The sequence below is a fragment of the Monomorium pharaonis genome, chromosome 5, assembly GCF_013373865.1.
Source record: "Monomorium pharaonis isolate MP-MQ-018 chromosome 5, ASM1337386v2, whole genome shotgun sequence".
In the NCBI taxonomy this organism is placed as follows: domain Eukaryota; kingdom Metazoa; phylum Arthropoda; class Insecta; order Hymenoptera; family Formicidae; genus Monomorium; species Monomorium pharaonis.
The window spans coordinates 10,350,130-10,374,624 of NC_050471.1; the positions used below are offsets into that span (position 1 = coordinate 10,350,130).

The 24,495-nt window shown below is 45.2% G+C and overlaps 5 protein-coding genes across 7 annotated transcripts; 4 read left to right on the top strand and 1 right to left on the bottom strand.

The window, feature by feature from the left end:
• Window positions 1–69: 69 nt before the first annotated feature.
• On the bottom strand, window positions 70–24,197 carry LOC105838402 (pseudouridine-metabolizing bifunctional protein C1861.05). Its single transcript, XM_036287295.1, has 9 exons — window positions 22,569–24,197; window positions 21,632–21,994; window positions 21,209–21,548; window positions 20,995–21,119; window positions 20,757–20,813; window positions 9,734–9,939; window positions 9,072–9,271; window positions 572–816; window positions 70–493 (listed from the first exon to the last, which is right to left on the bottom strand). Exons 1-9 carry the CDS (start codon window positions 22,788–22,790, stop codon window positions 158–160), a joined length of 2,094 nt encoding a protein of 697 aa, XP_036143188.1. The 5' UTR covers window positions 22,791–24,197; the 3' UTR covers window positions 70–157.
• On the top strand, window positions 1,466–3,260 carry LOC105838407. The gene is made up of 2 exons (XM_028192471.2): window positions 1,466–1,876; window positions 2,224–3,260. Exons 1-2 carry the CDS (start codon window positions 1,741–1,743, stop codon window positions 2,724–2,726), a joined length of 639 nt encoding a protein of 212 aa, XP_028048272.2. The 5' UTR covers window positions 1,466–1,740; the 3' UTR covers window positions 2,727–3,260.
• Window positions 4,468–6,893, top strand: LOC105838406. Its single transcript, XM_012683951.3, has 2 exons — window positions 4,468–5,239; window positions 5,657–6,893. Exons 1-2 carry the CDS (start codon window positions 4,963–4,965, stop codon window positions 6,043–6,045), a joined length of 666 nt encoding a protein of 221 aa, XP_012539405.1. The 5' UTR covers window positions 4,468–4,962; the 3' UTR covers window positions 6,046–6,893.
• On the top strand, window positions 7,094–9,013 carry LOC105838405. Its single transcript, XM_012683950.3, has 4 exons — window positions 7,094–7,457; window positions 7,541–7,607; window positions 7,688–8,025; window positions 8,109–9,013. Exons 1-4 carry the CDS (start codon window positions 7,421–7,423, stop codon window positions 8,372–8,374), a joined length of 708 nt encoding a protein of 235 aa, XP_012539404.1. The 5' UTR covers window positions 7,094–7,420; the 3' UTR covers window positions 8,375–9,013.
• Window positions 9,992–20,737, top strand: LOC105838403. 3 transcript variants are annotated; one of them, XM_036287296.1, is made up of 4 exons: window positions 9,992–13,703; window positions 13,869–14,974; window positions 15,476–15,929; window positions 16,278–20,737. In XM_036287296.1, exons 2-4 carry the CDS (start codon window positions 14,273–14,275, stop codon window positions 16,577–16,579), a joined length of 1,458 nt encoding a protein of 485 aa, XP_036143189.1. In that variant the 5' UTR covers window positions 9,992–13,703; window positions 13,869–14,272; the 3' UTR covers window positions 16,580–20,737. The 3 variants fall into 3 exon arrangements, with proteins under 3 accessions (XP_036143189.1, XP_036143190.1, XP_012539401.2); XM_036287297.1 differs by having other exon boundaries at window positions 9,992–12,695; XM_012683947.3 differs by having other exon boundaries at window positions 9,992–11,907.
• Window positions 24,198–24,495: the final 298 nt, after the last annotated feature.

Sequence of the window (24,495 nt, forward strand, 5' to 3'; positions counted from 1 at the left end):
AAAAACATCCATATTGATTTTACAGGCATGTTGCACGACGAATTCGTTACGCGGTGTAACAACAATAAAATAAAGCGCCTTATTTATTTTATGAAAAGATCTGTACAATTAAAAACGCCGCTAATTGTCAGTTGAAAAATTAATTACAAAAGATTAATTACAAACAAGTGCATTTAAGATTAATCTGATAATTGAGATTATCTGGATACTGGATGGCGTCCTGGAGCGTCCGCGGGACCGCGTCATAAGATCTCAACGAGAGCGCGGCGGCTCTCAGAGCCACGGAGATGCAGCCGAGCTCGTCCATATTCCTATGAATCCCGTAAATTATTCCTGCGGTGAGGCAGTCCCCGCAGCCGCTCACGTTGACGATCTTGCCCGTCTTTTCAGCAGCATCGGCGGCATACAATCGAGACGCGACCGACGGCGAGTTGGCGATCAGTTCCCCGCTCTCGTCATAGAACGGCTCTTCTTGCGTGGCTTTTCGGGTCACCTGCGAAATAGAAAGTTAGCGAGGAACGTGTCGAAATGTTTTGTTGATTTAGGCACACGATTTGATTCGCGAACGAACCAGCACTCCCTGTGCTCCCAGGGTGGTCACGACGACCGGAATGCGTTCGCTCAGCTGCTCGGCCGTGCTCCTCACGGCCGCCAGGTCGTCCATGTTCCCGGTGACGACGGGGAGGATGCCGAGGTGCTCGGCCATAACTTTCAGTTCGTTCCGATTCGGCGAGACAAAGTGCACCGCGTTTTCCCACAGTGGTCCAGCTTGGAATATCCTCGCCGCCTTTTGAATGTCCGTGGGCTCGTACCAGACTGCCGGGAAAATTGTCAGGAAAATTATTCGTCTTGCGTTCATTTCCACCATTGTAGAGAATATGTCTTTAATTTCGGTTAATATTTAACTTATTCTTTATCTTTTCTCTCTTATATCTTTACTCAATTCTCAGAACTAGAAAGACAATGGAAAGAAAAAGTTAAACCGAGATTAAAGTTACTCTGTGTTTATGGCCATTGGGCTCGTTTGCACACAATGTAGATTATTAGCTTTATCTCTTTAGCTTACTTTCTATTCTCTTCTGATTCTTGGAATTGGAAAAGGATAGAAAGCAAGCTAAACTAAGATTACAAAACCTGCATTGATTAACAAACGAATCAAATTATTCCGAGTTCCTCCATACGATACATTCTGTTCGAGAAAAGTTAAACGTTATTTTACAACGGCGATATTCATCGACATCGCATAGGCATCAAGACGTCCCTCGAACGAGGGTTCCGCAGTATTAGTACCGCGTGGGTTTTGTTGTCATAAAAATTTCACGAGTTATTAACAGGCGCGCTAGTTCTGCGACGAGAATTACAGAGAAAGGAAGAAAAGCAGAAAAGAGAAGGAGGAAATTGGAAAGAATGTCATCTCTCTCTCTCTCTCTCTCTCTCGCGCGCGCGCGCTAATCCTCCCGATAGGCGCAAAATTGCGCAAAATGTTCTACAATGTTTTACCGCAAGGCACCGCGGAGAGAAGGAAAGGTCGTCGACGTGCGGAAAGGGGGGAGAGGGAAGGAAACGCGCGACTAACGCGCTCTGGCGTCAACGCGCCGAGCTAAGCCATCTTCTCCGAGAGGAGAGGAAGTCGCATACCTTTGCGTCCCGGACGGGTCGCGTATTGGCGATCTTGTATCTAGAAATTGTCACTTTTCTCTCTCCTTCTCCTTCGTTACGCTACACAGCACCGTGCGAGCGATGGGGAAGACGAGGACGGGCAAGGCCGCCGTGATATGCACGGCGGTGGCGTTCGTTCTGGTGGTGATCGCGTTCACCACACCCAACTGGCTGGAGACCGACGGGAAACTGGATAATCCGCAATTCGTAAAGATCGGTAAGATTACCGGGAGTGCGTGTACGCGGTCTGTATTTACAAACTTGTATTTAAACGTGTTCGAATATCGAACACGGGCATGAAGGAATTAATTTTTTCAATCTCTGCTGCAAGACGTTGAATGTAAATAATGCATTATGCATACTAGAGTCGACCATTGGGAGAGGATTATTTTATTTATTTCTCGTCACAAAATTTTTTTTCAAGATCTCGTGGAGCGCAAAGGATTGCTTTCAAAAATCTGTTCCTTTTTGACAGTGTCCAATAATTTATCTTCTTCCGATAATACAATGTTACGAGTGTAGACGCAGCAACAAGACGATTGAGGAACACTTCTATCTTTGCAGGCCTCTGGCAAGTGTGTTTCCAAGGATTCCAGGACCCACGTCATCTCTACGACACCAGGTTCTACGGCTGCTGGTGGGTGTTTGAGGAGGAGTATTACATCATACATGATATCCTCCTGCCTGACTTCTTCGTCGCCACGCAGTTCTTCTTCACGCTGTGCATGACCCTGCTGCTGATCGGGAGCTTCCTGACGATCTTGTACACTTGCTGTTCGCGTCAGCACAACAAGTATCAGCTGCTCCTGTGGACGACCGGCGGCAACCTGACCTTGGCGGGGGTGTGCGGCGTAATAGCCGTCATCATATTTGGCGCGAGGGGTGACGGACGGGATTGGATGCCCAATTGGGAGCACAACGACATCGGCTGGTCCTTTGCCCTGGCCGTCGTGGGCAGCGTTACCCTGATAGCCGCCGGTATCCTGTTCCTGATCGAGGGAAGGAGGCACAGGAGAAAGCAGGAGGAGATACTGAACGAGGAGCAAAAAACGCACACGACCATTTAGCACATATTCACGCCGTGATGCATGACGCGGGGAATGAACGCCCGTGACATCACTGACATCGCGCAAACTTTATCAATTTTGAATCGATGTATCGCGGATAAATTTTTGAGGACTAATAATTTTTTTATTATCGTTACACGTCTACTCATCGTAACATATATTATAATAGGATCTGTCGATACGTTATCTATCTAAGATATATACATGGTTCGAATAGACTAGGATACGCAGAGCTAATCTACGATTATCCTTGATTATCGTTGAAAAAATTTAAGTTATACAAAGTATTTTCTATATATAATAAAAAAAAAAGAAAAATATGTACTAGATTCTATATGTCGTAAGTGCTATTAAATGTGTCGACATGGCGCACACATCTGAGATAATCCGTCCATTTATCTGTATTATTTAAAAAAAATGTTCGTAGAGACTAATTTTATAAATGTACATAAGCTCTATAGATATATATTAATGTTGCGAGAGAAACGAATCTCCCACTTGTATACCGATATAATAAAATAATTTTTCCTAATAGCTGGCGTGTCATTACTCTCTCGGACATTCAGAAGTGATTGCGTGTCAAGATCCTCGAAATCGCAGTTATAATCAATTAAAGGCATGTACACGCAGTGACCTATTTTGCCCTCGCGAATTCATCGTAAATAACGAGACGCGGCGCGGGTCTCTCGCGTGCACGCGATATATCGCCGAGGAAAGTGTCCGCCGTTTGACCTAATTTAGATTCTATTCTAATCGACCGTGCTGAACCTTCCGCCGCGGCGGTCGGCCGTGATGCGTCATATCGTCGTCGAGATCCCGTCGTGGTGACGCGTCCGCGTCTCACGAGGAGGAGGGATCGCTGATCGACGATGACTCGCGTTACTTAATCACATTATTATTTTCGTGATTCAGTTACAGGATGTACATTTTACCTTTTTACAAATATACGCACCGTATGCGTCTTTTGTTTTAAAAGAAAGAGAATGATGTAAGATCGTAAATGAATTTGTAAGAGGAGCGGAAGTCACGTATCGTGGAAAAGAAAGCGTTCTTCCTCTCCGTCGAGGAAAGTGACGATTTGAAATTTTTGCGATATTTTGTGACGGGAATCGTCGCCACGGATTGAAAACCGCGGACCTATCCTTTTTATATTGCTTGACTCTTTGCGAGTTTTTCTTTGCGCGCCTTCCAAGTCTCCAATTGCTCTTAATATTATGCACGTAAAAATTATAAATAGAACATTACTCTGAGTACCGCGATTCATGAAACGCCTGAATTACGAGCTTAGGCTTAGAGAAACGCACTTAATCGCGGTCCGCTTACGTCCTACAGGATCAAGGACGGAATGCGATCATGAAGAGAGAAACGATACGCATAAATAAGACGTGACATGCGCTGCGCGTACGGTGACACATGCACCTTGACGGATGCAGGGACGACGAGAGAGAGGCGGCAAGATCGTCGCGAGTTTCTGAAAAATCACGAAAAAATTTGTATTCTTTTCAAGAAAACAAACGCCCTTTTTCTATATGTATTTACGCGCCAGGCAAATTTTAAATGTCGATTCAATTTCTTTATCAGCTAGATTATGCTTTACGCCGTAATTCTTTCGTTGTTTTGCGCGACATTTAATTATTGTTCGTTTTATTCCTCGTAGTTCTTTATTTTTTAATTGTTTATCACATTTCGAAACTTGATATAATAAATTTCATTAATTTTTATCGACAGATTTGACGAAAACCAGAATGTAAAACAGATACAGAATTCGTTCCCTCGAAAAATGAAGAAATAAATAAAGAGCTTTCTTTTCCTTCTCGAACAAAGCGGATATCTATTCATTTTAAACATCGATATATCAATCGATTTTCTCATCGGCTTGTTTCATATCGCGATCATTTGTTAGAGATGGCTTCTTTACTTCGGAACACCCGAGCCTTCTCCGCGGAGTCTGCGGACGGACCTGGCTGCATGAATTCGTTACGTTTAACGGCCCGCTCGTGGGAGATTCGCGCGTGGCTCGAGGTGAGACGCGGGTTAGGTTAGGTTAGAACTCGGGCCGCTTGCTCCGCCAATAACGCGGGTCGCTTGGGTGTGGTTATTAGTGCCGTGGGACCGTCAGGTAGTGATTGTGTTCCATGAGAGTATAGTTTACGCTGCGCGTCCAGGCGGTCGCGGACGTCTCGTTTCTCTCTCTTACGCGATCGTCTCGGGGAGCAGGAGCGAGCGGAGCGGCGACATGAAGAAGAGGAGCCTGTCCGGCAATGTGGGCGTCGGCGTGTTCCTGGTGGGGTTCGTCTGCGTGTGCGTCGCCTTCGGCACGCCCGCCTGGTTGGTCAGCGATCCGCGGATCGTTGGCGCGCAGCTCGACCGACTCGGCCTGTGGCGGCACTGCTTCAGGTCGCTGCCCAACCCCCAGGAATCCGACGCGCCCAGGCGCTTCTTCGTCGGCTGCAGATGGGTCTACGACCCGTTTACCGCGGGCTACTCCGAGATCCGCGGCTTCCTCCTACCCCGTAAGTAACAGCAGCAAAACGCGTCCGACGAGAACGGCGTCTCTCAATATTAAACTGTGGAACATTTTTCTTTCGGAAAAGAAAGAATTTTAAGAATTGTTTAGAGATTAGGATTTGCTATCAGGAATAGTAGAGTATTTTGGATTGTCAGTGAATTAAAACGTGTTGACAACGTAGATTTGATAATAATAACAATAGACTAAGACCTGCTTGTACCAATGTAGATTAAACTTGATTTAACTCTCTCTTTCTTTACCTTCTTCTAAGATAATTCTTTTAAGAACTAGAAAAAGTCCCAAATTAAAACAAGTAAAATTAATATTGATCCAATTGGGCTTGATAAAAATCTTTACCATTTTTTTTAAATAATAATAATAGTAAGTTAATTATTTTTGTATGTAATATTTTTTGTTACAGCGTTTATGATCGCCACCCAAGTGTTCTTCACGATATGCTTTCTGTTGGGTCTAATATCATTCTTTCTGATGTTGCTCTTCACTCTGTGCTGGGACCCAGAGCGAAAGAAATATATCGAGTTGATAACGACCATTGGCTACCTGCTGCTGGCCAGTGGTCTCAGCGGCGGCCTGGCGGTTATCATATTTGCCTGCCTTGGTAACGCGGACGGCTGGATGCCTGGACACACCAATAACTATCTAGGATGGTCTTTCGCCCTGGGCGTTATAGGCAGCGTACTGACGCTAATCGCGAGCGGCCTGATGCTAGTGGAGGCAAACATACAACGAAAAAAACGAGACTATCTCAAGGAATCTCAAACGCGCTTTCAACTCGAATCTCGTGCCTAAAGAAAAAGAGCACTTCCCGACCGTCCGCAATTGCATTGCGCACAAGCGTTTTGTACTAAAAGTCTGTAGTACCATTCCGTCCACGAGATGCAACTCTCATCGTAGAACTTTTTTCTTTCTGTAGAATGTACAAAAAAAAAAAGAAACAGATCTGTATTAATTTAAGTTTAGAAAAAACTTAAATACGTAAGTTTAATATTTTTGTACGATATTTTATATCTCTCTTTATATAATATTATGTATATGGGAGCATAGTATATACTATATGATAATATTATTATTAACGATAATATATGAGACGATATAAACGCGTCTTGAAACACTTGCAGAAAAGTTCGCAAAAAAAACCGTTATAGAAAACATCTACGATCTTTTTATTTGAAGATTCTGTTTTAATGTAAAGCTTGACCAATTGTGTTCGCGAGAAGAAAAGTCGTCTATTCGCGTATCTAATTGTGATAATCGCGCGGTCTCGTTTTTCTTCTATATAAATTGGCGTGCAATGCTGTTTTTATCTCTTCTTCCACTCTTTTAGCAAATACGTTAGTTTTACAATTGTTAACTTGTTGACTTGGTCGTGAAGCTGCGATCACTTTTATTACTTACATGATTTTTCGCGAACTTTTCTATGTAGCGTTTTGAGACGCGAATTATGAAATGCCTTGTATCTACATGTGTATTATATTACTAAGCCTTGCGCACGAGATTTACGATTCGCACAATACGCAGCTACGTATTTTCCAACGGCACATATCTGTGGAAATCGGAGCTAACGAGAGATTAATAGAACATCAAAATAAACTTTATAACTCCGTCCTTTATCAAATAAAAACTTCTAAAATATAAGTTAGATATACTTTTTGCTTTCTATAGCCTATCAATTTTCCGCTCAAATTTATATATCTAGAATCCAAATAAATTATATCTTTCGACAGATAAAAAATAGTAAATCTGAAAGACCTATTCAGGCGAACTAATGAAAGAAGTTGAAAAGGTCTAATTATTATTATTTTTTTTTTTTTCTTTGAGGCTTAACGAAGGAGGTATTGTCAAGTCCCCTTTCCTCTCTCCTCCCTCCCAATTAACGCCGTTCTTTACACATCCGTGACCCACTCATCTCGTGATGTATAAAAGTACATATATTAGAGAACAGTCTGCATTATCAGTAGATGGAAAAGTTTCGTCTGTCGGTAAAGTATTATTAACATCTTTCTGTTGGTACGTTGGTAGAATTGATGGGGATGGTCGATGGTGTGGGACCATTGGGTGTGGCGAGGGAAGCTCGATAGTTTCGGTAACGAACGAAAACAACAATCGTAAACGAAGGAGTTAGGCAAATCGTTCGATCTCGCGTTGGCCTTTCCAGAGGGTCATCATGTCGGTGGACAAGCAGGAGTATCACAGAGCGTCTAGTGAGTAACTGATTAGGTCAATTAGCGGAGTGTTTAACTCGAAACGTAACCTGTACTCATTATTTCTCCGTTTTCGTTGATAGACGCGGTCGTTTTCGGCGGAGGGCTCTCGTTCGTGGCGCTCTTCCTTCTGATGATGGCCTTCATAAGGTAAACGTTATTTCTATAACCAACAATGTCGAGTTAACTTGAGATACAGTGATACTGATCCTTTGTGATTTTTTTTCCAGTCCATACTGGATTCAGTCGTATCAGGAGACATTTAGCAATTTCAAGCACATGGGACTCTGGGAATACTGCTTTGAGCAATTCCGTTATCCCTACTATCAGTTTGACAAACAATTTGATGGTTGCCATCATATATTTTCGCAAGAATATTACGTTATAAGGGAGTGGCTGCTGCCAGTGTGGCTCATGGTGGTACAAGCATTTGTCACACTAGCCCTGATGCTCTCCATCTTTGCTTTTATTGTAATTTCTATGATCTGGATACGTTGGCCACTAAAATTTGTCCTGCACTATGAGTGGATTCTGTCTGCTACCGCATTCATATGCGACGCAGTGGCTGGTAAGTATCAGAGCCTTTTAAAAGTTAAAGCTTTTCGGAGATGCCAAATGAACTCTTTAACCTGGAATGCGGTTTAATTCCAGGTGCGCTTCTCTTCCTGGCAGTCTCCATATTTGGTGGACAATGTTGGCGTCGAGATTGGTTAATGTATCCAAATTTTAATCACTTGTCATGGTCGTACGGCCTTGCAGTCATATCGTTCATGATCCACACGTTTGCCGCATTCTTTCTTTATCTCGACGCGCGGACAGGTTACAGGTTACGTAAAGAATCTCGCAATCTGGTGATGCAGATGCAACCGAATCCACAATCTCATCACGGGCCGCCATCACGAACCGGATACGTGTAATATATAAAGTCGCGTGCTTTTGATAAAAAATTTAATTTCTGCATAAAGTTCTTACCGATTATTTTTTAATGGAGCAAAAGATCTGTGTACAGAAAGACTGTCTGCTAAGAAACACTACTGGTGTACCGGTGATTCCGTCCACTTGTAATTACGTTGAAAATAAGAGTAAAAGCTTTATATAGCTCTTACCGTTATTTTTAACAAATAGCTCTGTGTAAGAGTAATCGACCGTAGTCGGCAGGTTCCAGGTTCGATCTCGACCTTCATTCCAAAACCTCGATTTTAAGAAGTTGATTTTGAGAGTTGAAGATTACAAAGAGATAAGAAAAGAATGATAAGCTGTTCGATTTATCATTGTGTTTAAATCTACGTTCATTTGCATTTAATTTAATTTCTTAAGAAGGATAAACACATGTATGAGATTGCCACCTTCTTTCGAGCTAATTAACTTGTATTTGGTTTCCTTTAAGCTAATTCGCTTATGCGTGAATAGTATCCGTCCATTGTTATATTCACGCGTGCACATAATTTTTTTTATATATCACAATTTTTATATATATTTTATAAATATTATATATAATGCGTATAATAAAATTGTATATTATTTGTGTCTTACAAATATATAAAAAAATTAATTAACGAAGAGAAATTCTTTTCCGCGATACAATGCTAAATTACTGCAAAGATTGTTACTCACCTGGAATATTTGTATGCCGCGCAAAGTCGAGCACGTAGCGCATGGTGTCCAATTCGAGATTTGCATCAAGAACAATGAGACTTGCTTCTTCGAGATGCGAATGATATTCCTTTATCAACTTCGGGTTGATTGCAGCGAAAGATTCCAACTCGCTGACGCAGAAGTGACATTCGCCGTTAACATCCACTATCACTGTGAACCTGTAACATTAGCAATGTACAATTAGTCAAGTTCGAATAGATCTCCGAAAAATCAATTCTAATGAATTTATCGGAATTCGAATTTGTTAATTCGAGTTTGAATTATTCTCTTTCTATTACAAGAAGTAAAACAACAAACTAATTACTAATTGATAAATATTTAGATCGCATTTAGCTGTTACTATTTTTTTTCTAAATCTCTTTAGGTCTTGTTCTGAAAATATTTTCCATTTGCGGAAAATCGACTTTTTAATTTATAAAAGAATTATAAAAAGAAACTGTTATTTACGCCTATATCAACATTTACAAATTTGTAATAGGTCCGAATAATTAGATAATTATAATATTATTTCGGATAATTTAGATACTATCTGGATATTTATAGCCTTGTATATTCTATGTACAGAATTATAAGGCTAATTTAAGTTTCTTGTTTCAAAACAGCAAGATTGTGGCTCGTACTTCGCGGTATCAACGTCCGACATGCGTTTCACCATTTCGCCTCCGGCTCCTAAACTTTCGAGAATAGTCTTGCCATGCTCGTCATCGCCAACGACAGATATCAGTCGAGTATTCCTCAAGCCGAGCTTGAGCAGCGCATCGGCGACATTTCGACCAACCCCGCCGCAGCTGCGTCTGGTTTGCCCAGTGAGCGTTCTACCGTCATTCTGGAAAGAAAAAAATCGCTTTTTCAGGGTCATTCAAAACTTATATGAATTTTGCGCTAGTTATTATTAATCAATTTTTCACACAAGACTTTTAACTTTCCATGCGACAAAGAGGAAGAGGGATAAAAGAAAGAGATGCAAATATTAAAACTATAAAAGTCCACTTGAAGAGAGGATGCGAAGAGTAGAAGAAACTCGGCTGTAAGGGATGCTTACTTTGGGTGCATCCGTTTTTTTTCGGTTTGTAAATATTCAATTACAACGTTTGCTCAGGAGATATACAGCTGAGACGGATACTTAGGGGAAGCATGCGAAGTCCCACCCCCGTGATAGTCAAGTTGATATATAGCGTTTACCCTTTCCGTCCTCTTCACGCTCCGTCTCTACATATCTTACACATAGTATAACCGGTGCCTATGTTCCCTACTCTCCCTCCCTTTCTCTTTCTCTGTCTCCTTCGCACTGCTACTACGTCCGGTGGTAACATACAGCTGAACATTTTTATCTTTCCACCTCTTCCTTCCATCTCGGCTCTATTTCTACGTGTTCAATGCTGTACGTGGGGCTGCGCGCACCCTTCTACAAGTAAGACCTTATCGGTCAGACCTATTTCTCGCGGCGACACTACTCCATTTCGATTACATAAGTGAGACCAATCTCGTCCACCCTTTCGTAATGTGAAATAGTGATATTGGAAACGCCAGTTTATCCCGCGTGACGGCGGTCGCTGGTAGATCGAAGTGGAACCCACTTCGCCCACCTCCGATAATCCGCCCTTGCACACTCCCTTCGCGTGTCTTCCCTCTATCTGTCAGTCTGCCTCGCGAACGGCAGCGGTGGTGGTAGAGCCTCCTCGTGCCAGTCCGGTTGCCTGCCTTGGGCGCTGTTCATAGTGGCTACCCCCGCGGTCCACGTAGCCCCAAGTGCCGCGTGTTCTCCGCGCCGATAGGATAGAGAAAGAAGAGAAAGAGAGACCAAAGAGGAGGAAAATAGACAAGATAGATAGATAAAGAGAGCCGCGCGTGTCCGCGTCTGGAACATCGTCCGATGCGTGGGGCTCGCGGGGCGAGAGGCGTTGGGCGTCGTGGCCGCGGCGTCGCGACGACGACAACGACGACGACGACGACGACGACGCTCGGTCGCGCGCACGAGCTCTCGACTCTGCGTGATCCGTGGCAGTGAGAAGCAGCGCGTCGCGTCGCGTCGCGCCGCTCCGCTCCACGAAGCGTCGTGCGAACGACATGCGCTACGGCTGGCGGCGGCCTTGTCAAGTGTTGTCGACTGTGACCAGGAGGACGGGGACGAGGCCGAGGCCGAGGCCGAAGACGAGAACGAGAACAACGTCAACGGCGGCGAGAGGATCCAGGACAACCGTAACAGCGCCGGCAGCGAGGACGTCGAGGTGGTGGTGCTGAGAGGTGGTGTACACGAGGAGTACGAGGAAACGCGGCTGGCATGAACGACGACGTCGTGGACGACGTTGCCGAGGAGGACTCTCGTGGCGATGCTCGTGAAGGAAGCTCTACGAAGGGCACGACGACGCCGACGACGCCGACGACGACGACGACGAAGACGACGACGCGCGCGTTCCTCGTGCACACCGTCCCGGCACCGTACGAGATCGCGCCACCGCGATCCGCGCGCTGCACGTAGGCTGCCGTTCGCGTCGCGTAATTTTTTGCGTCGCGAAGAAGGCGCGCTTCTCCGAGGAAGATATCTTCGAGATTCCCCCGAGTTCTCCAGTCTGCTGTGCTTCGCGTCTGTGCAAAGTATAAGTCGCGGACAAACAGAGAGAGAGAAAGAGAAAGGTCGGATCGGATCGCCTTCCTCGAAAGAAAGGACTCTCTTCCCTGAAGAAAAAAAAAGGTCCTGAAGGACGGAAAGTTACGAGGTCTTTCCTCGCGGGAGAAAGGACGTTCCTTGACATCGCGCGTGCCTTTTGTCCTCGGAGAGGAGCCCTACACAGAGGTATCTAATGGACCAAATAAGCCGGATCGGTACGGTGTTATCCCTCTCCGCGAAGTAATCCTTTTTCCCCTTCCCGTGAGAAAGCTCCGCGTTCGCTGCAAAGAGGGATGTCGTGATGCATCGCGATTTAAAGAGCGGTCCGGGGATGCCACGCCGCCGCCGTCCCGAGCGAGGACGAACGAGGACGACACGATCGGCTCTCGCGTGACGACGTTCCGACACGCGGCATTCCCCGTTGTTGCATGCGACGGAAATAGGACGAGGCGCGTGTGTGACGAGCGGGCGATAAATTCCTTCGGGAAGGTCGGGAGGAAGATTGCATAACGCCACGTTCCCTCCCTACAACCATCGCCACCTTCCCTTCTCTCCTGCGCGCGCGCGCGCGCGCGTGTGACTCCTCTTCCTCCTCCTCGTCCTTTCTCTCCCTCTTAACTTTTCGCGCCTCTTCTTCAGGAATATGTCACCTCGTATCGATATCTAATTAAGGGCCGGCCGATAATCTTTTTTTAACGCGCCTTAGTCCCTGCTCGGTAAGGCGGTGGTATACTACCCTCGTCCATCCCTCGCCTCGGCATCCGGCGTCGGGAAAGGATCGCACGCGGTACGTCGCGCGGCGACATCGATCCGCGCGCGCCTCCTCTCTCACTCGTTCTCTCTCTCACTCTCTCTCCCTTTTTTTTTTCCACCGCGGGATTATGTAAAGCAGGCAGTACTGGACGCCGGCCAGGACGTTGACTGCACGTCTTCGTGACGTTGGAAATTATTTCTCCGTCTTAGGACGAAAAGAGGTAATCGCGCGCGCGATTGTCGATGCCTAGCTCTTTCTCTTTCCTCCACGCGTTCCTCGCTCGCGTCGCGTGTCGGTGTGTGTGTGTGGTGTGTGCGTGGTGTGTGTGAGTGTGTGGGAGCGCGCGCTAACGCGCAGGGTTTGAACGATCGATGGGCCCTTACCGCTCTCTCGCTCTTCCGTGTTTTCATTACAATGCGCCACTCGCATATACTCGTGGCGGTCTGCCTACCTGCCCGTCCGCCCGCCCGTCCGCATGCATATCGCATGCAACGCTCGAGAGAGTGCCGATGCACGGAAACGGGAGCACGCTTTGGCGCATCGCCCTGACCGAACCGATCATGCATGTCTGCGTTCCCGACCCTGACGAGGATAATCTCGGAACGAGATCCGTGGGTGGAAAATCCTTGCCAAGACCTACGACCTTCTTTTCAATTCGGACCGCGAATACAAAAACGGCGGTTTTCCCGTTTCCCTCTTTGGTATCTTGTTTTCCTCCCCCGGTGCATATTCAATTTCTCCGATATTTCACCCGCTACCCCCCCCCCCCTTCGTAATCGTATATATGTATGCCTGTTCGCGTCAGATAGGTTGTCTCTGCGGTTCTTTCGACGGCTCGCCGAGCCGGCGACGCTTCGTGCCGATACACTCACTCAGGCGCATATCCTCTCTCTATCTCGCACGATTTATCTCTGTCCCTCCTCGGAGAGGCTACATAGAGCTATGCGGCGGAGGATCGATAAATAGAATTGCCTATCGCACGCTACAACTGTCAGAAAGAAATACAATCCGCCGAGGCGCACGCTAGCCTTCTCCTCCGCCGCCGTCGCCGCTGCCACCGCCACCACTCTGCTGGCTTCCACTCGGAAACGCACCGTTGAATTCCGTTCAATTCCCGCGCCCCCCGCGTGTCCCCGTTAGAGAACGATCTCCCCGAAGGAGGACGTAGGGCGAGGAGGGAGAATGTCGATTCGCGTGGCCTCAGGAAGCGAAGAATCCGAGATCAAAGGTCAAGAAGATCTTGTCGAATCTAAAGAGATTTACCAAAGTTCGAGTAGCAAAACTTTAAAGGATACATAGTTTTAAGAATAAAAAGGACAGACCAAAGATGAGGGTCTGTTAAAAAAAAAAAAAAAGTCTCTCTCATCCCTTTTGTGTATTTCTCTTTCCACAGGAGGATCGTCCGGTTGTCGTTCCGGTTGCCGAAGATCGCCATCGCGGTGCTGCTCAACGGTGCACGACGACAGGTGCGCGTGACAACGAGGGGGGGGGGAGAGGGGGGACAGGCATGAACGTTACCAGCAACGACCTTCCGGTGCGGCTATGCAGCACGACGTGCCTCGCGTGACTCGCGCCGGTCACGAGTAGAGAAGAGGATCGGCGTCCTCCCTCGTCTCACCACCGTCTCTCCCTCGCGTGAGCACATCGTCGGCGGCGACGGCGACGGCGGCCCACCACCACCACCAAACCAACGGTGCAACGACGCGCTGGCCCGTCTCTCCTCCTATACAACCCCCCGCGTTCGCGGGGCACACAATCCTTACGACGAGGACACGCACACCAGGGTGGCACGATAGTATGACGGTGATGCTGCTGCAACGTTCAGTCACCCCGCAGTCGACGCACAGCCAAAAGACAGCGACGAAGGACTGCAGCGCGAAGCCGCCCTTTCTCTTTCTGCTGGACGACCGTGAGGAGCATCGGCACTCGACCGATACCAACACCACCACGACCACTACGAACAACAACAACAACAACAATAATAACAACAATAACAACAATAACGTCAACAATAACAACGTCTTCAAGAGAGGCGGAGGCCGGAGGAACAACAGCCACGATCACGTCGCCGACGAGGCGCCGTCGTCGGTGACGTCCCATCGACTCGCCGGCGGTGGTCAGGACGTCGCGATGCGATATTACCGCCTCTGGATCTACGCCTGTAACCTGGTGCTGTTCGGTAGCGCGATCGGCTTCGCCGCCGCGGTGTCGCAGACCCTCCTGTTCACCGGCGATCCACGCCGGCACGTGGTGCCGGGTGTACCACGCGTCTACGACCCCACCGCGCTCTACGGCTTCCTCGCCCTGACGGCGCAGCTAGGCCTGGTGCAGCTCCTCGGCTGTATCGCCGCCAGACGGCTCAGCGCCCGGCTGCTCCACGTCTACTGGATATTACTGTTGATATTGCTCTTCGGCGACGCCGTCGTCGGCGTCGCCTGGATCTTCCGCTTCGAGAAGATGCGCGCTGACCTCAGGCCCACGCTCAGGCTACGATTGCAGGTGCGTCATCGCGAGCCCTTCTCAAGAGCTAAGTCCAAAGCCTCTTCCGGCCCGTTCGCTGGCGTATCGCGTTACGTCAGAAGCGAAAAAACACGAGCTTTTTCTCTCGCCCTGTGTATCGAAATAGATTAGTTTTTTGCGCGTCCAAGTTGTAGACGACAGGACAGGTCTATAAGACGTTCCTAAAACTCATTTAGCTTTTTCTCTCACCCTGTGTATTGAAATAGATTAGTTTTTTGCGCCAAGTTTGTAGGACAGGGACCATAAAACGTTCCGAAAACTGTTTGGTTCGTAGACCAGTAAATATATAGTTGTAAATTGACTTGTATTTCTATTTACTACCAGTGGAGGGTCTTTATCCGAGTCGTGGAAGTCATAGAAATCCGATCTGATGTATAATGCGATAAAAAAAATTTTCTATCGCTTCTTCGACACAGAAATCAGGAGTCTCAGGTTTCCGTTTGACAGATTCACATAATGGTTTCTCGCCCGCGTTTGCAGATGGACTACGGCAAGGAACCGCGATTCAGCGAGCAGTGGGACCGACTTCAGCGGGAGTTTATGTGCTGCGGGATGACCGGACCCAAGGACTTCGGAACGGACAGGAGATACTGGCCGCAGACCTGCTGCGGACCCAGCATGAACGCAAGCGAGATCTGCCCGCAGCCGTATACTCGCGGCTGCGAGGAGACGCTCTTACGTTGGCTCAAGAAGACGGCGGATTTGCTGTTCGTCCTGGGCTTCTGCGTGATTGCTTTCGCCAAGCTCTGCTTCCTCGGCATTCTACGCTACGAAATACGGGAGATGATACAGAAGATACGATTGCTGAGGGAGCCGCCGCCGCCGGCCACGCCGTTCGCGCAACCGCCCTTCTCCCAGGTGCTGCCGGAAATGGCCGCAAACAACGGCAGCATCATGAGACGCACAACATTGCCTAACGCAGTCACGCCTTCCGGTACGTTCCAGTTTTGATTTCTGCTTGTGACAATACTAGATCGGATCTAATGTCGACGAGATGTCACAATGTGTCTGGCACCAGTCGAACCACCGCCGGAACTCGGTGATGTGTTATCCAGATTCTAGCTCTCAGTTATTAGTTATTAGAATAGAATTTCTATAATTGCAACTATGAAATTTTGGACAATAAACAACTATTTGAACAATTAATAGCCACTTTTCAGTGTTTCGATTGTCCATAATAGAATAGAGATAGAAGATTAACGACAATCTCGATCAAAATAAGTAGTAAGAATTTTATTTATTTGTTTTTTTAGAAACTTTTATTAACCATTCTCGTTTTTAGGTAACGCGTCCCTGTTGCTGCAGTCGGATGAGTGCAACACTGGCCGGCATCCGCTATTGGCGAACAACCTGCAGGACGGCGGCGCTGACAGTGACACAAACAGCCACTGCGCGTTGATACTCGAGGAATCGACGCCTACCTCGGCGAACAACCACAACAGCGCGGCCGGCGGCGGTCGTGAAAAGAGCAACGGTAACAACAACTACGAGATGCGTGAGTTTAACCGCAGGCTACTGCTGTCGAACGGCACCAGCCCGGGCACGGGCGTGACCGTGACGGGCGGTCAGAGCAGGCGCACCTGACTATGGAGGTGGTGGCGAAGCGCCTCGAATCGCTTCCTATACAGGAGCAATCGGCGGCGCGGCGACATAACGCTGTACAAGTAAAAGAAGAACGACAACCCTCTGGCAGACACTTGAGTTTCTTTTTTAAGAGAGTTAATACACATACATACCCAGCGAGCTACTGGCTGGCGCGAGTCCAAGGGACGGTGCGACATAAGGAAACGCCGCCGTCGTCGTCATCGTCGTCGTCGACGTCGACGTCGCCGCATCGACGCGAAATCAGCGAAAGTGAAGAAGGGGTTGACAACCGCTGCGCAACTCGTATTCTATAGCTCACCCCCTACCTCTCACCCTCGAGGTCTCGCTCGCTGATTCGCGATAGTGCGCACATAATACGTAACGTGACGACGAGTAGAAAAATCTGATGGCGATGGACGGCGTTGGACGGTGAGACACACACACGAAAGACCAAGCATTCACGAATCGATATCACGGGTGGGACTGTACAATTATTAACGAAAGAACCAAATCAAAAAAACATATACAGTAGTGCGAGAAAGAGAGCTGTCTCCGTTTTGTAAAGCAAAACTCGCGAAGGGGCGCGTTTAAATTCGCGGCACCAGAATCGGCGCGCGAAAGTGAAACTTCCCCGATCTAGGGGTGAGAAAAAGATACGAGAGCGAGAGAGAGAAAGAGAAAGAGAGACCCGCAATTCGAGGCTAGAACGTCGTTGCCCTATGATTCCTTAAAACGAGCGGCGAGCAACTCACCCCGCGTGAAAGACAGTTTCGAAGAAACCATTCTATTTACGGCCCGTATTCTCGTAGTCGTATGCTAATTTCGTCATCGTCGACGTCGAGCTATAGAGGGTAGGTGCACGCTAATTTTAAATGACCGTTAGAGAGACCACTTTCTTTAGTCTCTTGACTTTTACAAAATTAATACGCCGTTTTCCACGTGAGCTTTTGCTGTGTTTGTTGTGTGTGCGTGTGCGCCTAGCCGCGATGACTACCAACTCGGCCGGTTGCTCATTAACTGCCCCAGGCTCTCCTCGCAAGTATACGTATATGTACACCTTACGGCATGCCTTTCCGTCCTCGCGTGGTCGGTGTGCATAACTACTTTTGCAGATTTATTTTTAGCCGTGAAACTTTCTTGCATTACCCACATCCGAATAAAGCCATCATCGATCGTGTCATCAGCGTACGAGGGATATCGTCCGTCGTGCCGTTTCTCACATACGGGGATAACGTTCAACTCACGCCGGTAGTATGTCACAGTCGAGTGTAACTATCGTCGCCTATAAATGACACATACAAAGCTCTCATTGGATTGTCTCTGGACCGACAGTTCTGTCGGAGTTAATTAAAGACTCCGAGCTAGTAATCGGATATACCTCATGGATCGCGTTTCAAAAACGTTATCTCGATGGTACATACAGAGAGCTCTATTTCCTTTCTGTTTTATCTCCGCAAACATCTTGTGGATATTCATCTCTTGAGTCTGCACATTATGCGTCTCCGGATATTATTATACCGCTATTGAAATAACAGAGGTAGGGAATTTAGTTAACTAATCTCGTTAATAGACGTTTCTGTTAACCAGAAAAACAGCTATAATTCACTCATTACTAACTTCTGACTTCTATCCAACTTGAAGAAACTTGAGGCTATATTAAGGCTTTACGTCTCTTCTTTTAATAATGCAGAAAACTTGTATGTCTGTCTATACAAACGGACTACCGGATAGCAAACTGACGTCAAAATGATAAATAAGTCAGCTTGCTTCACAGAAACAGTAATCGTTTAATCAACTCGAATCTTACGACTATACTTATTAAATTCTATAACGAACCTTTTAGACCTTCAGAAGCAATTACGATAGTTACGGGGTAATATTGTGAGATACTACTGTCAAATTGATCATCCTCCCTTTCTCCAAAATGGATGTATGTCTAGACGTATCATTCTTGACAAAGTAATTTTCTCGTAACACATCGTTAATAATACAACAGAGAGAACGAAAGGACGAGAAGACGAGAAGGAAAGAGATTTCCGACGAAGGCGACGATTAAACAATTTCCAAATCGCTGTTACACATACATCTACATCATAAAAGATACGCGTTACGCAAGTAGCTTATACCGATACGTTCCCTGTAGCCATCATTGTTGGATTAACTAAAACAAGCGTGAACCGGAGTTATTTCATTCAGTGTTCTTCAAACTGTTCTCCCCTTCTTTTTCCGCACGCTTTCCGGTGTCCCAATAATGAAGATTCATCTCGTAAGCGACAAAGATAGTGTAAAAACGCGAAATAAATTGGCTTCCTAGCTAGGATTAAAGGAATCTTAGGGTTATACATTTAATGAGGGGTGACAATGATAACGGATACAAATACTATAGTAGGCTGTATATACATATGGCATATGATAGATAATAAGTGTCGATTGTCTGCTTAAGGAGAAACCGAGGTATTATCTGTTAATTGTTCGAATGCACATCTCCACTGGTGTTACAAAATGGAAACGCTTTACGTTAATCCCTTATCTGTCGCAGTTGAATTTACGTGTCTCGAAAATCTGGCGTTTAACATGTCAAAGTATAATTACACTAGTCTGGAAAACAGGGTAATTATTAATCTCGAGCAGTTGCCTGACCACCCTTGGGCTATTAGCGAGGTAGAATGTTTGGGCGTTGTCACCAAGTAAAATAATTGACTCGTTTCGTTCCCTCCACGTGAAAAGTAATTAATTTACCGACGACGCGCCAGTCCTATCATTCTTTCTTAATCAGACCATCGAATTATTGTTGAATGTAATAATAATGTGAAAGCTTACACCTCGCAGACACACAGCCTCTGCCACTAAATGTATATAATGTTATATACAAAAGAGATATAGGGGGGAGAGAGAGAGAAAGAGAGAGAGAGAGAGAGAGAGAGAAAGTACGAGAGAGAGATTCTCTTTCTAACCGTTTTTTAATTAGTCGAAAAAAATACGTTCGGAAAAAAACTAAAAAAAAAGAACATACGAAACTTATATCACATTCCGAAGAAACGAGATATTTAAATTCGCTTCGGTTTGTATTAATGTACCATTTAATAATAGAAAAAAAAAGAAAGCGGAAGATTTTAGGCGTTTATATTTTATTCAGGCGATATTTCCTGATGTTGCATACAACCACACTGCAAGAAAGACTTCAAAGTTCAAAACGAGCGTAGCGATTTGTAACGGATTGGTATCTAAATGTAATATACAAACTGAAGTGGAAGACGGGGAGCTTTGAATAGTGCCTGCTTAATAAAACCCAATTTATTATATATCTCAGAAAACTAGGGTATGGTCGAACAATTAGTCGTTTGCGACATTGCACGTTGGATCCGAATCCGGCAGATCGGTCAGCAGGAGACAGCAGTTCACAAACATACGATCCTCTTTTTGGCCGAGTTTATATGCATTCTGTACCAACTTTTCTAGCATTATATAATATCGTAGAATAGATCCGAGAGTGTCATTAATAAAGCCGATGATTAAAAATACTTTCGCACAAATGGTATAAAGACCGATTTCCCTGAACCGCGCGGCTCCTCCGTGACCAATCGATCCGCTTCTGCCACGTGTGCAATGTCGCAAACGAGACGTTTCATAGAGTGATCGTAGCGCGATACCGGAAGAACAGTATGCACACTTAAAAGCTTTGACTACCTTAATATTGTATAAAGACGACAAACCACGCGACGGAAGAGAGGAAAAAAATAAGAGCGTATCCGAAGACTGTTAACGAAGAAGAGCGAAGACGAAATAATTAACAAGTAGTTACAAGCTACAATCGAGCTCAATAGCGCGTTTACGTTGGTGAACCTTTCACAATATCGTATCGACAAGCTTGCGTCTGTATTTAATTTACATTGTATACGGGGATACGCCGGCGCGGTTGCAAATACGGCCGCGTATTTCACAGGTTTGCTATTCTATAAAAGCGTTTGTTAACCATACACCACATACTCTTCCCCTGTTCTACGCGAGATTTCCCATTATTTGATATTATTAAGTGTACATAAAAAAAAAAACAAGGTGGTAATTGTATATAAATACTGTTACTGTTCTACAAACTATATATATTATGTAATATGAATATATAAGAAAAAAAATTGGTTATTTAGTATAACTTTGATTGTGAGATTTTTGAACTTACGTTTATTTCCTCCTTCACCTGCAGAACGGTGTCCAGGACTGACGCGCCAATCACTATCTGAACAAGACATCGGTATAAGTATACTTCAAGCGGAGATAGCGTGAAATGACGCGTTTAACAGTCAGCCTTGAATGTCGTGATAAGGCGTAATCGGTAAGGGACTCCCCGACGTGACGTCTCTTTACGAGTTTCAAGCCTCTCGCTTTCGCGAACGGCTGTACGCGCTTTTCGGACTTACCGGTTTCTGTTTCGATATTCTTAACCGTGCGGAAGTGGGCTTCGTACAAGCTGCCTGAGAGCTTTCGTAGAGATTCAAGGCAATTTCGGCCGCGACTCTGGCGTTATTTTCTATGAGAGCCACGTCTGCAAGACAAGACGAACGCGTCTCAAATCGTTAACGATTGCATCTCGCGCTGCATATTATGTCGCAGTTCAGTTATAGTTGCACTCACTTGCTTCGAGAGACTGGCCACGCGTGATCTCGTTGAGTTCCCTCAGAAGGAACGGCGTGACTTGTTTGCCCGTCACGTGCATGGCGCTAGCTTTCCTTAGAGCCTCGGATATAGCGGCGTCCACGACGCTGGGCTGCAACGCATATTTTTCGGGAATGGGGACCGCGAACAATATCCCCGTGTCAACGCCCAGCGCTCGCTGCCTCTCGACGATAGCGGTTGCCTCCTTCACGTTGGAGACCCTGCACGGCGCTCTTATCTTGTCCGAGGTTTCCGTGCAGTAGAAAGCTGGAAACTCGGCCGTTTCGCCTATCTTTACGACCGGTACCCCCTGAGTTTCCTGCGGGCATAAAGAACCGTCATTTTCTAGATCGTTTTCTTTTTTCCGCGAGCACGAAACCGAACGTTGACGGTGAGCTGTACCAAGTACTCCAGGGTCTTGCCGATGTCCAGGATGGACTTGACGCCGGAGCAGACAACCGCCACCGGCGTGCGTCCGAGCTCAATCAGGTCCGCGCTAATGTCGAGGGTCAGCTCGGCTCCCCTGTGAACGCCGCCGATACCACCTGTTGCCATTATCGGAATACCGGCTGCGTGTGCGATCAGCATCGTGCCGCTGACGGTCGTGCCGCCGTTCAAGCCGCGCGACAGGATGTAAGAGATATCCCTGCGCGAGCACTTGACGGTCCTCGCGGGGTCAGCTCTGGACAGAGTCTCCAGTTGCTCGCCGTTCAGGCCTACGTGTACCTTGCCGCCTATGATACCTATCGTCGCAGGCACGGCGCCCTGAAAGACAAGGGGCAAGCAAAAAATTGTTCAAGTCTATCGTTCAATCGAAGACAAATCAATCTTTAACTGTAATTCGCAACATTAACTTGTAAAATTTCTTGAAACCTTCCCAGATAGCACAAAATATTGTCATAAATATTTATAAATATTTTGCAAATTTATTTTCAAAAAATATTTTTTAAAGATTATATAATTATTTTCATAAACCATTTAGAAATGATAGAAAAATTATTATCAATAATATGTAGAATATATTTTTTAAATGTACTGAAAAATATTTATGGCATATGAACTTAAAATATTTTTTATATTCTTTAATAATAATGGTATAAATATTTATTTTTCATATTTTCATAAATGTTTATCATAATTTTTTTTATACCTGACAAACTCGAACATAAAAAAATGTACAAAATGTTTATCATAAATATTTTTCCCTCTTATAAATATTTTATAAATATTTTGTGATTAGGAAGGGAAAGGGAGGGGTTTGTAAATTTAATTCTGTATATCACTTTTGAATCTTGAAAGAAAAGGGGAGAAAAGACGGAACATTGTTGGACGTACGAACTTGCTTCCTGACTGCGTCCTCGACTCTCAGGGCGGTGTTCAGGTTGTCCGGGTACGGCATGCCGTGCGTGATAATCGTGGATTCCAGTGCCACGACGGGTAGGCCGTTCCCGAGGGCCATCTCGACGTTCGGCCCGTAGACGAACGCGTCCCGGCCGGCGACCATCGATCTCCGATGGATCCCCCACAGTCTCGCGAGATTGCGGAAACGGGTTCGATGCATAATCCGAGGAATGAGAGACGCGGGAGCAAAGAAACGAGGAGTACTTTCGATCGCGTGTCGTCTCTTTCGGATAAGACGGGCGAATGACGCGCCGATAATCGAATGTTACACGGGATGAGATAAACGGAGATAAGGCACGTCCGTTGATACGCGACGCGAGCGAACGGCGCTTCGTTTTTATTGTTTCACTGTAGTGCTGTCATTCGACAGCTTCGTCAATATTTCTCTCCCATTTTTATCTCCGCGCGACTATTTTACCCGGTGAGGTACGAAAAGTTCAGCTGCGGCGAAACTGCCGTGAAATTGTCACGAATCAACGTTCTACCGCCGTTCGAGGGTCGGGCGCCGCGTGCGCGCACGTCTGATATTCGGCGATCACGATTTTCAAGGTATTCGATAACTCGATAGTCTCCGACACGTATTAGATGAGGTTAGGAAATGAATAACAATCCAGCAGAAAATGTTGTTCGGTTAGGTTAGGTAGGCGCAGTAAACGGTCAGTCTGAACTTTACTCTCCCGTCGTGTCTTTTTTTTTCGAATCAATTGATTGGCTGTTTATTCGATCGCTGGAAGAGAAGGGAAAGAGCTCGGCGTAAATTCAATCTCGTTACGCCAAAACAAAATGGAATTTTTGTTCCCGCTTGCACAATATTGAATTAATTATCATAAATTGTTGAATCGATTATCGCAATTATCGATTTCAGAATTTTCGTAAATCGGAAGACTCGGTATACATTCTAAGAGAGATGATCGAGCCCTTTTTTTGTTTTAATGTATACAAATTTTATCCGAAGATAATTTCGACTAAGCTGCAATTAATCTAATCAATAGTTATCAAATTATCTGTACTCCTTTATTAGGATGAGTAGAAATTAAGTTTTGTTTATTTAATATATTTATTTTTTTTGTAACTGTTATTATTTCGTAACTGTTATTATTTCAATAAAATTTGCCAGTTGTGTCGTCTTGAAAAATAGTCTCATTTATTGCAAATTATTACTTGCGACTTTCAAATTATACACCATTGACTTTATTTATTTTTTGTATCAAGCGACGCCAAGTAAAGAATCGCGTAACTTCGCGCATGACGCAAAATGTCACGCCGCTACTAAGCTTTATCTGGAATTTAGCTGTCAAATTCACTTTCAGTTAAAATATCTCAGAAACTAAAATTATAATAAAAAATTTAATGGCAATTTTATTATATAACATTGATGTGAGCTTTCGATTGCGACCAGTCCGATTAAAATTGGTACACTCAATTCTGAAATCTCGAGATTTCTTGCGCGAAAATGCTCACTTGTGTGAGTTATTTTTCTCAGATTCACATGTACACACACACACGTAAAGCCAGTTTGTCCATGAAGGGGCTTCACAATGTGCTTACATATAATTTTATAAAACCAAAATATGTAAAAAATTATTTTATAATGTAAATGATGAATATTGGTATGCGAAAAAAGTCTAATAAGTTAATAAAAATAAAATAAATATATAATATAAACAAATGCATGATATATATGTAAATGTCAAAAATATTAATAATAAAATATTAAAAATTAATAAAATTGCTGAATAAAAGCTTCTGAATATTCAAGCTATAATTATAATTATATATGTATATAATCAATCGATTTTCGAGATGTCTCTCAAGTATTTACTGCGCGAGCTGTACAAAAGATAATATTGAATCAGCAAATATTG